We start from the raw sequence: 12,943 nt of genomic DNA on the forward strand, positions 1-12,943 counted from the left end.
ACATGGGTCGTGCATAAATCCACTCATTGATCACCATGTGACCATAATGGGCCCACTTTTCAATTGTTTTCTCTCCCCTCCCCCCTTGCCCCCTCTCTCCTTCTCCCTCTAGCCCTCTCCTTCACCAGCATGGGGCGCCAACATTCACTTACCCTCTCCTTAACCTGAGCTTGACCTCTGCGCCTCCCCCATCATCACCACTGATGGAGTCATGTCACTCGTGAGCTAGTCGTTCTTGGCTGCCTAGTGAGATTTTTCAAAAGAATCCCTTCTTCGTCCATGGTGGAAGGAAAAGATGGATACACAGGAGATCAATAGCATGCTCGAACGATGCTGACAATGACCATAAATGAGCGTGGGCATCTCGTGACTCTAAGGGAGAGAGAAAAGATCTAAAAAGTGGACTTATTATGGTCATGTCGCGATCAATGAGTGAACATATGCACGGCCCACATGGTAAAACCAGTGTACCTAATATTTCCTTTTGCCATCAACAATGTCGTAGTCTTGAGGCTAGGCACATTTTCGGATGAAGCAACAGACATCATCGCGGAAGGGGTTTAAGGTGAAGAAGAAGAAGATGTGTTGTGGTTGATCTGTTTACTAAGTGGATAATAGACTCACTAAAACTCTTCTATTTTGAGCTTTTCACTTTAGAACCCACTAAGACTAGTATTTAAAATTTAAAGTATTTAAAATTTAAAGTGATTGATATATGATCCACTTAAGCAAATTTGACTTAAAATATGAATTTGTGACTTATTTTAATAGCCATGATCAGCTCTAGTACTACCTAGGTTCAATCTTTCCAATTTGACAAGAGACTCACTTGACATGTGTCGTATCTCCATGGCACAAGGCACAATGACATGGCACTACTAGCATGCCCAATATTTTGTCTAGAATTGCATGTAGGTTTTTTAAATTGGCCAATCACTAATAGATATAGGCCTAACATGTAAATGCAACCCTTCATATGTTGGTACACATGCAATGATATCTCACTCCGCATGGACCACAAGGTTCACTAGTTACATTTGTCTAAAAAATTACACTTGATGGAACATCAATCATTCAATGTGCCAAATCATACCAAACACCATGCTTGTGCAACGGATGAATGAGTTGGATGTATGATATACATAAGGCAATTGGCCAAACTTTAGGAAAAATTGTATACTTAATAATCTGGTAGATCAGATCCAACTTATGAGGTAACAAGTCCTTATCAAAATTTGCAAAATTAAGGGAGGATTATATTTCTTTCTTTTCAGATTGGTGTTTCAAATATGAATATCAATCATATTTATTTTTACTTAAATTGATACATAAGTCATTATCATAGAAAGTCCTCTATTGAGGAAAACATAATGCATATAGAAAAATATCACATTACACTATTTAGACAAAACCTTGTCCAGCAACTTGTCCAAATTCATAAAAGACGAACCGTTTTCATCAACTGCTTCTTCTGCCATCTTCTTCCACTCCATGGCCTTGCGTCGCATTTTCTTCCCCACCTCTCCTTCCATCAATTCCCTCACAAGCCTCTCCACTTCATCCCTCTTCACATTACCATCCATCTTCAACCCAACCCCACAATCATCACATATATACTTACAATTCGTTGGTTGGTCTCCAAAGCACGGCCAACACAACATCGGAACTCCAGCCGACAAGCTCTCGATGGTCGAGTTCCAACCACAATGAGTCAAGAACCCTCCAATTGAAGGGTGGCATAACACTCTCTCTTGTGGGCACCACCCAGATAAAAAGCCTCTCTCTCTTGTTTCCTCAACAAACTCTTCGGGAAGAGTCGTTGTGTCTTCGTTCACCGCATCAGGCCTCAAGACCCATAAGAAACACTGATTGCTATTAGCCAGTCCCATCGCAAATTCAACCAATTGTTGGTGCGTCATGAATGCTATACTCCCAAAGTTCACATAGATCACAGACTTGGGCTCCTTTGAGTCCAACCAGCAAAGGCATTCGTCGTGCTCTTCTAACAGATTGCACTCTATGTGCTTCGAGGTGAATACTTTTTCTTGAGCGATTCGATTGATCATTAGGTGGAGTGGTCCCACCGTATAAACCCTTGGGATCATTGAGGAGAGGGCGTGCAGCACATCCGGCTCAAGCGCCTCGAAGGTGTGGATAATGGTCATCGTGGCGTCACCGGTCTTGTGGCCGTTGTCAGCGGTGAAGTTCAATAAAGTGTCATCGGAGCCAGAGATTCGGAAGAAGTGAGGCATGTCGCACAGCCTCATGTTTTTCATTCCCGGGATCCAATCGATAGGGGTGTTCCCATACCCATTCATCAATTGGGATTCATCTGCAAGCATGCATATCCATGCAAAATCATCAAATGGCAACAAATTTAATTACGGTCACTTTTTTTTTTTCATTTTTTTAAGGCAATCTAAGTCACAAATGGCATACAATGCAGGTCTTTGAAATTTAGGGAAAATTATCAACAAAAAAAAAAAAAAAAAAATCACCAACGTGGACACTGGCCGTCCTACGTGGAACGGCCTATTCTAAGATGGAAAATTTTTGAAATGTTTTTAAAAATTTAAAAATTTGCTTCATTTTTTCTTTAGTTTATTTTCTTTCTTTCTTTCGTTTATTGTGGGCCGACAACCCTGGCCAGCACCATGAGGGCCGCAAAGCCCTTGCTGACCACAATGAGGGGTCGCGTCCCTTGCCAAATCAAAGCCAGGTGAGGGCATCGTGAATATCTGTTGACAAAGGGAAATAAAAAAAAAAGAATATATATATAGAAAATTAAAGAAAAAAGTGAAGGAAAATATTCGCAATTTTTTAAAAAATTGGGTAAGTTGTCCATGTCATCATCAGTTTAACCACACAGAACAGTTAGCCTCTACATCAATGATTTTCAATCAAAATTGGTATGAAGTACTACATTAGCAAATTGTTAAAAGGTTCACTATCTTGACTAAATTAAATTGTTTATGACTGAATTGACATCTTATAATATGTTTAGACACTTTTTAAAAAAAAATTATCCCTGGAGATTAATCCATCAATTTGCGCTGTTCATGTGTGATCAAAGGCATTCATATAACGGTAGATGATCTGACCGAAAAGTTAGTTTCCAGGAGAATTGAATAATATGTAATTCCTCGTCAAGTGAGGTATGATAGTATGATGAATGCATGAAGTAAGTGAACTCTTCGTAAAATGCAATACCGATAACGATAAAACTTATACAAGGGGAATTTAGTAGAAACTCAAACGTGTTTTACCTGTGAGTGGTGCGAGACCGTTTTCTTCCAGGGCCCGCAATTGTTTCACCGCCATAAGGGCACAACCGGGTATAGGGAACAGGTGTATGAGCGGAATCCCAAATTTCGAAGCCGCGGGACTCGTCGTAAACGCCATGAAACCGTCCGAGACGATGCAAGTCACCGGAGGGAGACTCGGGTTCGAGCCCAGGCTCGATACAAGATCGCCAAAGGGGCCGGCCATATAGTTCCTCATCGAGTCACCGAGCATCTGCATGTCCTGTATCGCATCCGCTTCCGAAGGAGGAAGACCATCCGGGATCGTCAGGAACTGAAAGTCGCTCAGCGTTCCGTTTGCGAATTCAGGGCCTCGGGCCCTAGCGAGACGCCGGTGGTTGAACTCGGTGTTGACGAAGGAGATGTGGAAGCCCTTGTGATGGAGGAGCTTTGCTAACTTGAGCATGGCGCCGATGTGGCTTTGTGCAGGGCAGGGAATGCAAACTGCGTGTGGCTTTGTGGCCGATTCGAATCTAGTGGAACCCATTGGTTTCTTCTCACCAGAGGATGATGACTCCAATGACATTTCAGGATGAGTTGAACTCGGCTTTGTCTAATGATCATTGAGTTGAGCTTCCCTCCTTATGTAACATCGTCAACATTTTGTCCTCAAGTATGGCGTCGCATTATAAGTTGGCAAGTTTAGTTTGATTTCCATCTCCTTGTTTCTTTTTCCCCAAGGAAATGTATGATTTAAGTAATACTATCTACCTTCTATACTATTTTTTTTTTTTCAATTGATATCCGATTGATTATTTTGTAGGGGTAGAAATATTCCATATTGCCATATCGGCGTTGAGAATTGGCCTCCTTCCACATGGACCACATGACTTGAGAAACAAAGCCAATTTGGTCCCCCCACCTATCATTTCCCGCCGAATAAAATAACATTGTAAGTTCCGTCATAGTGTACAATGATATTTTGGTTTCTTTGAAGCGACAATTTTCTTCTCACTCTCAAATATCTAGGGATGAATTCGCATCATCGCCTTTCGTGGGTAGCAAGTTAAGGAATCTGGCATAATGCAGAGGATCATTCAAACAGAGCCGTGTGATGTTTGACTGTTGTCGAGTAACCTCTAAAGTTAAAAGACAAGATTGACTTAATTATAGCTTGACGAGACAAACTATAGATTATTATATAATGCTTGCCCAAACAAATGTGTTGGATAAAGTCGAGGAAGAAATGACTAATGTCTTGATGCACAACAAATAAATTTACCACAAAATATGCGTTGAATCACCAATAAGTAATAAACAAAACTACAACTTCACGATAGTCCAAATACAATTGCAAAGAAAATATTCACTTTCCAGTGTTAATATTTCAAACGTCTTCTAAAGATAGTAATGGAAACCTTTTGTATGTGTTATTCTGATAGAGAGGAAAACATTGATTTAACGTCTGTTCTTTTATTATGTAGGACTGCCTCCTCTAGGAAGTTATTTTAACTTCCCTTAAAGATAACCGTTCAAGCCTCTTCAAAAGGTGTCTCTCAAACACACCCCATTATAGCCAAAATGTGCTTCTTGTAAACACATCCCGTTAAGGTAAATGGTGCCCCTCGGACACACCCTATCAGAGGCAAATCAACAAAATATAACAAAATGATCAAAGAGAGTTATCAAAGAGAAATTTCATCGTTTTTCTAGACTTTCAGGTAACCTATGGCTATAATTGACTGCAAGTTGGAAGATTTGTTGTTGGAGGATCAATACCTGTATTCTCCGAAAGGTGCCATATCATTTACTGTAATGTGCCAATCATTGCAACTGCCTAGACACACAAGATTGTCTACGAGGAGACTACTACTACCAATATTGGTAGAACTAATCTAGTCCTTTCCCCTTTAACAAAGATGAAAGGCTACTAGGAGCTTCGGTTGTTGAATCTCGTGGAAATGACCATTGTGGACCATAGTCACTAGCTAGATATAAATAAGGGGGTATGGAATACGTGTATGGTGAGCTAAAAATAAATAAAAGGAAAAATATAGGTTTTTCTATCCAAGACTCTTTATCTGGAACTGAGAAAAAAAAAAAAGAGTTTTTTTTTTTTTTTTTCTGTCAATTCTTAATCTTACGGAACTTCATCTAACTAGTCTTCTGCTTAGTGGGTTACCGATATAGATAATGTTAATCACTTGAAATTCACCGATTGGAAGCATGATTTAAGGAAAATCATGGGTGGACGACAGATAATATAGCCCATGCTAAGTAACATTTTATTTAAGATACCAACGTGTCATTCGATCTAAAACTATATTTGTGATATTATTTGAGATGATGTAGCCAATGTGAATTTTCACAAGAGAAATAATACGTGTAAGTTCATGATGGAAGATATATTTATATTTATTAAATGGTCCCATGGAGTTTACGCCGGCTTTTATTCAAAGTGGATTCAAAGTCTCATATAGATCTATCCTCCGATTTAAAGAAAATATAAGATTGTAATATATGTTAATTATAATATAAGTACCCGCAATATTTCGGAGAAAATATTGGGTGGTCCGGGACCACCACGTCAGCGTGGTCCCGGACCACTCACGCGACGCCACGTGTATGAAGAGGGGACAAAGGACCGAAATTGGGCCCACTTCTCTGACGCTCTCTCTCCTCTTTCTCTCTTTTGTCCCCTCCCCATACACGTGGCACCGCGTGAGTGGTCCGGGACCACGCTGACGTGGCGGTCCCGGACCACCCAATATTTTCTACAATATTTCGACCCATTTCTTCACAGACCAAGAAGAATGGAGACAATGATGGATCACGTGGCCGTTTGCAATAATGGTAATAACGTGTCGACCTGCTGTGTCTGCAGCAAGTGGAGTGGGGGCCGAAGCCAATGGCGGGGCCGAACGAGTGGGGGCTACCGCCATTCTTGAAGAAGAGACGGATTCCGCGGTGTCGTAGGGCGATGATCGGATAGCTTCGTGATTGGGGGACCAGCACGAGTTCTCGAAGGACCTCTTGCCCAAATACTTCAAGCACTAGAACCTTTCTAGCTTCATTCGCCAGTAAAAAAGCGAAAAAAAAATGAAAAAAAATATCTAAATAATATTAAAAATTATTCACATCAGCATCAATCATATTATCTGAAACGACCAATGTTCACATTAGTAATATCTGATTTATGACTTAATTAACATAATAAAAATGTTTAGGATTGAATTGACAAAAGTAAAATTGATTTATGACAATTTTTCCAGAGATTCTCAGTCTCTATTGAAAAATATTAGGTATTGCAATAGTCCCCTTGGAAACATTGTAGCAGAAGATGATTTTGTGAGGAACGGTTTGGAATTAAAAAAAAAAAAATTGCAATTTCTCCGTCATGCATCGTTACAAGAAAAGGCCAACATGTCAGCTTTAGGCTTGCCAAATGAAGTCGTGTAAAAAATAATCCAGCTCGAATTGACTCATATGCAGTGTAAATCAGTGGTCCATACTCAATCCAATCCGACTTGGGATCCATTTAAATCGTGGTCTTTGAAGAATTAGCTACTCCAGGGATCAATTTGTTGAGTTAGTGAGGGAGCTTCGGGGTCTGGTTATGGGCAGGGAAGTGAAGGTAGTAGTGAAAGTCCGGCTCGGGCTGTCTATATATCATGAAACGGGTTTGGGCTTTGGTTTTTGTTTAATATAGATTATGAATTTAATTTATTGGGCTTGATGAGACGATGAATCGGTCCATTTTTGACGTATGTGTCCCTCACCGTCGAGCTTAAGTGTGTCTCCCCTCATGGATTTAGTTCATTCGCCATATATGGGAATGATAAAGTGGTTTATAGACATCACGAGGTGACCCCAACCTTCAAAGCCCAACAACACACCCATAGCATACCAGTAAATTGCAAATCCACAAACCAAGAAACAAAACTCAAAGTCTCTCCCCAAACACGTACGAGGGCCTGAAATCCTCCACAAAGCCGGATCAAGAATAAATTGCAAAACGAAATCAATGTTGGAAAAAACTCAAAAAACCCTATTCGAAGAACAAGAATTCAGAGAAACCACAAAAACTTCAACCCACAAACAAAAGGAATCCAAAAGGTAGAAACTGCGATCAATGCTAAACAGCCACGAAATTATTACTTCCTAGAAGTTGATCAAGAAAACCCACACAACGACGCATCTGCAACTGTCGCAAAAGGGCCGCGAGGAGCCTTGGACGTCCTCCTCAACGGAGTAGAGGGGGAAGACGACGTCTCCTGCCGGGGTCACAGCAGATGAAGGCAGTCCACCACGTGAACTGCCGTAAGATAAAATATTGTGTAGACCCATTTTGGCATGTGGCCGTAAGATAAAATATTGTGTAGACCCTGTTGACACCTAAATTTTAACGGCCCATTTAGTCATTAAAAATTAGGGTTAATAATTACATAGCATATAGATTTAGGTGCATTTGTTTTTAATTTGCATTTTTTTACACTTATTTACTGGACCAATGGCGGATGGGTCGAATTAGTGGTTTTGGGTTTTAAATTAGCAGGCTGAGCTAGGCCCACAAAAAGAGTACAAATTGGCTCGAGCCCGTTTTCTGAAATTGCAATTTGAAATGAGGATTTTTGGAATTTAAGAAAATTGGGTTTTGATCTTATCTTTAAAAATTAATAGAAAATATTTAGGAGATAAGAAAAATAAGAGGATTTTGTGATTCGGAGGTTATAGGAAAAATTTCGTGTATATTGAAAAGTGGATGAAATATTTCACGAGGATCACATCTTATTTGCTTATAAAGGGAGCCGTGTACGATGAACCATGAGGGGGCTTTTTCTAGGTTTTCTCTTTGTCAAAAAGCAAGGAGAACATCTCAACCTGCCGACTTGCTCCTGGGCTTGGAAGAAAATCCTCCAGCTTGACCGCCCAGAAAGCATTTCTGAGAACTTTGTTTAGGTGGAAAATTTTAAGTGCTGTCATTTTTTGAACATGGGTAATGGCCTATTTCGGTATCCTTATGGCATGATTACCATGTTAGATTAAGATAATATGTTTAAATTAGGATTTAATGGGCTTAGTTTAAATTAGAATTTTTTCATGTGGCCCTCATATAGTTTTGATGGATTCGCAGCATGTTAGGAAATTAAAATTCCGCAGAACTTGTTTAGGGACAATATGCGGCTCCCTTATAATGTTTGTGGCTGGCCGGTGAGACTTTTCAAAAAGATCCCTTCTTCATCCATGGCTGACGGGAAAGATGGACACACGGGATTAATGTGCCAAATCATACCAAATGCTACTCTAGTGTGGCAGATGTACTTTAGGAAAAATCGTACACTTAGATAACCTAGTAGACTGGATCCAATTTCTGAGGTAACAAGTCCTTGTTGAAATCTGTCAATTTTAGAGAAGGATTATATTTCTTTCTTTTTAGATTGGTGTTAGAAATACGAATATCAACCACATTTGTTCTTACTTAAATTTATACATAATCCATTATCATAGAAAGTCTTCTATTGAGGAAAACACAGCGCATAAAGAAACATCACATTACACTTACACTGACTTATACACTGCTGCTTCCCGGCACTCGTTGTGCTCTTCCAACAGATTGCACTCAATGTGCTTTGAGGCGAATACTTTTTCTCGAGCGATTCGATCAATCATTAGGTGAAGTGGTCCGACCGCATAAACCCTTGGGATCATTGAGGAGAGGGCGTGTAGCACATCCGGCTCAAGCGCCTCGAAGGTGTGGACAATTGTCATCGTGGCGTCATCAGTCTTGTGGCCGATGTCAGCAGTGAAGTTGAATAAAGTGTCATCGGAGCCAGAGATTCGGAAGTAGTGAATCATGTCCCGCAGCCTCATGTTTTTCATTCCTGGGATCCAATCGATAGGGGTGTTCCCATACCCGTTCGTCAATTGGGATTCATCTGCATGCACGCATATCCAAGCAAAATCATCAAATGGCAACAAATCTAACTATGGAGAGTTTTTCTCATTTTTTGAAGGCATTCTAAGTCACAAATCACATACAATGCAAGTCTTCAAAATTTAGAGAAAATTACTAAAAGAGTTATAAACATATCGTATCGATGCCAATATAGTCCGAGATGTTTTAATTTGGTCAATTTAATCCAAAACCTTTTGAAGATTTGCTCATGTAGTTTCCCAGCCAACTTTGGCAAAAAAAATCCCCGATATGGACACTGGTCATCCTATGTGAAACAACTTGTATCGATGTTGACAATTTTTGAAATTTTTTAAAATTTCAAAATTTTGTTTTGATTATTTCTTTCATTTTCATTTTATTTTCTTTTTTAAATTTGTTCTTTGTAGGCCAACGACCCTCACAAGCACTACGAAAGCTGTAAAGCCCTTGCTGACCACAACTAGGGATTGCAATCCCCGCCAAATCAGGGGTAGGTGAGGGTAACGTGGCCCTTGCTTATTGCTAGAAACCTCCGCTAACAAAAGGAAATAACAAAAAAATTAAATTAAATAAAAAAAGAAGGAAAAAATTTAGAAATCTTTCTTAAATTACTTAAGTTGCTCATGTCAGTACCGATTGTATCACATAGGACAATTGGCATCTACATCAACAATTTTTTGCCAAAATTGGCTTAAAGTATTGCAGTAGCAAATTGTTAAAAGAGTTACTGTATTAACCAAATTAAAATATCTAGGATTGAATTAGCATCAATATAGTATGTTCAGTTTTTTTTTAAAAAATTATCCTCGGAGATCTAATCCAATGATTTGCGCTCTTCGTGTGTGATCAAAGGCATTCATATAATGGTAGATGATCTGACCAAAAAAATAATTTCGGGAGAATGGAATAATATATAATTCCTCATCAAGTGAAGTATAATGGTATGATGAATGCCTAAAGTAAGAGAACTCTTCGGAAAATGCAATACCGACAACGATATGAACCTACAAAAGGAGAATTTAAGACCTACGTTCTGATCGAAGGCAAAGATTACTTATTCATCTGCGAACCAAAGCATCCATATTAGACTTTCACATTATGTTAGGAGCCGGGGATTCCTTTGAGCATCGTTGGACTAATCTTAATCGAGTGTAGCAGTTTCCCGTCCCCCACGTGTCGTGTAATCACTGAAAACACGCGCATATGCCCCTAAGAATGGCCTTAAAAGAATGGAAAATATGGTTATTCGAACCTAGGCCTTAAGCAGAGGAGGAGAAAGGTGCGCCCCTTTAGGCTAATATATGTTGTTTAAATTAATAGAAAGTCAAACGTGTCTTACCTGTGAGTGGTGCAAGACCGTTTTCTCCCAGGGCTCGCAAGTGTTTCACCGCCGTGAGGGCACAACCGGGTATGGTGAACAAATGTATGAGCGGAATCCCATACTTCGAAGCCGCGGGACTCGTCGCGAACGTCATGAAACCGTCTGAGACAATGCAAGTCACCGGAGGGACACTCGGGTTTGAGCCCAGGCTCGATATGAGATCGCTGAAGGGGCCAACCATATAGTTCCTCATCGAGTCCATGAGCATCGGCAAGTCCTGTATTGCATCCTCGTCCGAAGGAGGAAGACCATCCGGGATCGTCAGGAACTGAAAGTCGCTCAGCATTCCATTCACGAACTCGGGGCCTCGGGCCCTGACAAGCCGCCGGTGGTTGAACTCCGTGTTGACGAAGGAGATGTGGAAGCCCTTGTGATGGAGGAGCTTGGCTAGCTTGAGCGTGGCGCCGATGTGGCTTTGTGCAGGGCTGGGAATGCAAACTGCGTGTGGCTTTGTGGCCGATTCGGATCCAGTGGAACCCATCTGTTTCTTCTTACTAGAGGATGATGATTCCAATAACCTTTCAAGATGAGTTGTGCCTTGGTTTAACGATCAATGAGTTGAGCTTCCCTCCTTATACAACTTCGTCAACTTTTTGTCCTTACTTTGTGCGTAAATTTCCAAGTATGGGTAGAAATATTCCATAGTGGAGTCGAGAATTAGCCTCCTTCCACGGGGACCAACACGACTTGAGTAACAAGCCAATTTGGTCCCACTAGTGATCTTCAAAAGCCATGTTGAATGACATAAGATCGATTGACAAAAAATTGTTGACCGCACATCATTTTCTCCTAGGCGGCGTATGGGGTTATCAATAAAGTGACATAAGCCCTTTTGTTGTTTCTACCTCTTCTCAAATGATTGATTAATACCAAATATTAGGTACCCGTGCGAATAATACCAAATATTAGGTACCCCTGCGAGAGATATTAGAGAAGTCCCATGTGGAGAATTTAGTATATTACCAGAGTAGATAATATATAATTTAGCTGCTCCATACCTCATTGACTCCTACTTTTATCATGATCATAACATTATCAAATGGATAGACCATGTTCAAACGAGCTACAGTAGTGTATTATGTCTAGTTGCAACATGCTGATACGAAGATTCATTAAAATTTTGTAATTAGTCGAGAAGGAACCCGGTTAATCAGTAGGTGGAGGAGGCCAATTGCATAAACCTTAGACCATTGAGGCGAGAGCGCATGGTACGTTTGCCTCGAGGGCTCCGGAAGGGTGGATGATGGACGCCATGGCCTTGATTGTGGACTTGATAACAGCATTGTAGCAGCCACTAATTCTATGCAAGTTGGGCAAGTCCCGAAAGTGAAGAAAAATACCAAAAAACCTATTGCATTAGTATCAATTCAATCTTAAACATTTCAATTGCATTAATTTAGTCATAAAATTTTACATATCATACCCATTCAATCCATCCAACCAATTTAGTCTGGAAATTGCCATCTTATGTGGCACGATCGACGCTAACACAAATAAATTTTTTATAATTTTTAATTTTTTTTCCTTTCCTTTTCTCTTGAGGGCCCCTCACCAGATCTGGTTCTGCCTCTGCAACACAAAAAACCACCAAAATTTCTGCAAGGGGTACGGTCAATGACCTTATCTGCAATTCTAGACTAGTTATCCATGGCCTTGTCGTTCTGCCACATTTGCACGAAACTCAGCTCCAAGCCTCTGGCCATGACGTAATCTTCTTAATCAGCGAATCCTTCTTGGACAGCGACGCAGCTCTCACTCTTAGGACCACCGGCCCGAACTCCACACGCTCCACGCCTTCGAAACGATGCTGCATCCTTCGTCCTGTTGGAGAAATCTTCTTGAAGTGTTTTGAAGGCGACAAAACGTTTCCATCGCCTAGTCGAAGGCTTGCAGACTCGCTATTTAAAGTTTGAAGACCTCCGGACAGCCAAACTCAAGACTCAAAGTCTATCCTCATTGACAATCTCTAATCCGTTGAAGAAAGGTTATCCAGAACTTGATGTTTCATTAAGGATTTAACATTATCAACTGGAGAAGATCTCGTATTTGGAAAAGACATAACGGAGTCCTTTGATTGATCGAAGATTGACTCGATAATTAAAGATCGGTGATTGCCTAAATATTATTGGAAGGTTCTACTTATGGAAACCGAGATCCTGATTGTATGGGCGAACAGGATTGATGGGCTATCGACACGTTCCTTTAATAGCTCGAACAATCTTCCTAATTGATTCCGTCCAACGGGTAGATTGAAGGAATTCCTTTAGTAAGTGCCAACGGGTATGATGGGCATAAAGGAGTATATAAGGAAGACAGTCTTAGTTGTTCAAGAAGTGCGCGATAGAAGAATTCCAAAGTCTGAAGCTCCTTTTTGTTTAGACAATT

General features: G+C 40.4%; 2 protein-coding genes across 2 annotated transcripts; both read right to left on the minus strand.

Moving 5' to 3' along the window:
- Window positions 1-1,281: 1,281 nt before the first annotated feature.
- On the minus strand, window positions 1,282-3,900 carry LOC104450341 (7-deoxyloganetin glucosyltransferase). The gene is made up of 2 exons (XM_010064857.3): window positions 3,267-3,900; window positions 1,282-2,332 (listed from the first exon to the last, which is right to left on the minus strand). Exons 1-2 carry the CDS (start codon window positions 3,826-3,828, stop codon window positions 1,398-1,400), a joined length of 1,497 nt encoding a protein of 498 aa, XP_010063159.2. The 5' UTR covers window positions 3,829-3,900; the 3' UTR covers window positions 1,282-1,397.
- A 4,901-nt stretch (window positions 3,901-8,801) lies between these two features.
- Window positions 8,802-11,132, minus strand: LOC104450342 (7-deoxyloganetin glucosyltransferase). The gene is made up of 2 exons (XM_010064858.3): window positions 10,517-11,132; window positions 8,802-9,178 (listed from the first exon to the last, which is right to left on the minus strand). Exons 1-2 carry the CDS (start codon window positions 11,037-11,039, stop codon window positions 8,802-8,804), a joined length of 900 nt encoding a protein of 299 aa, XP_010063160.3. The 5' UTR covers window positions 11,040-11,132.
- Window positions 11,133-12,943: the final 1,811 nt, after the last annotated feature.

The sequence above is a fragment of the Eucalyptus grandis genome, chromosome 6, assembly GCF_016545825.1.
Source record: "Eucalyptus grandis isolate ANBG69807.140 chromosome 6, ASM1654582v1, whole genome shotgun sequence".
Classification (NCBI taxonomy): domain Eukaryota; kingdom Viridiplantae; phylum Streptophyta; class Magnoliopsida; order Myrtales; family Myrtaceae; genus Eucalyptus; species Eucalyptus grandis.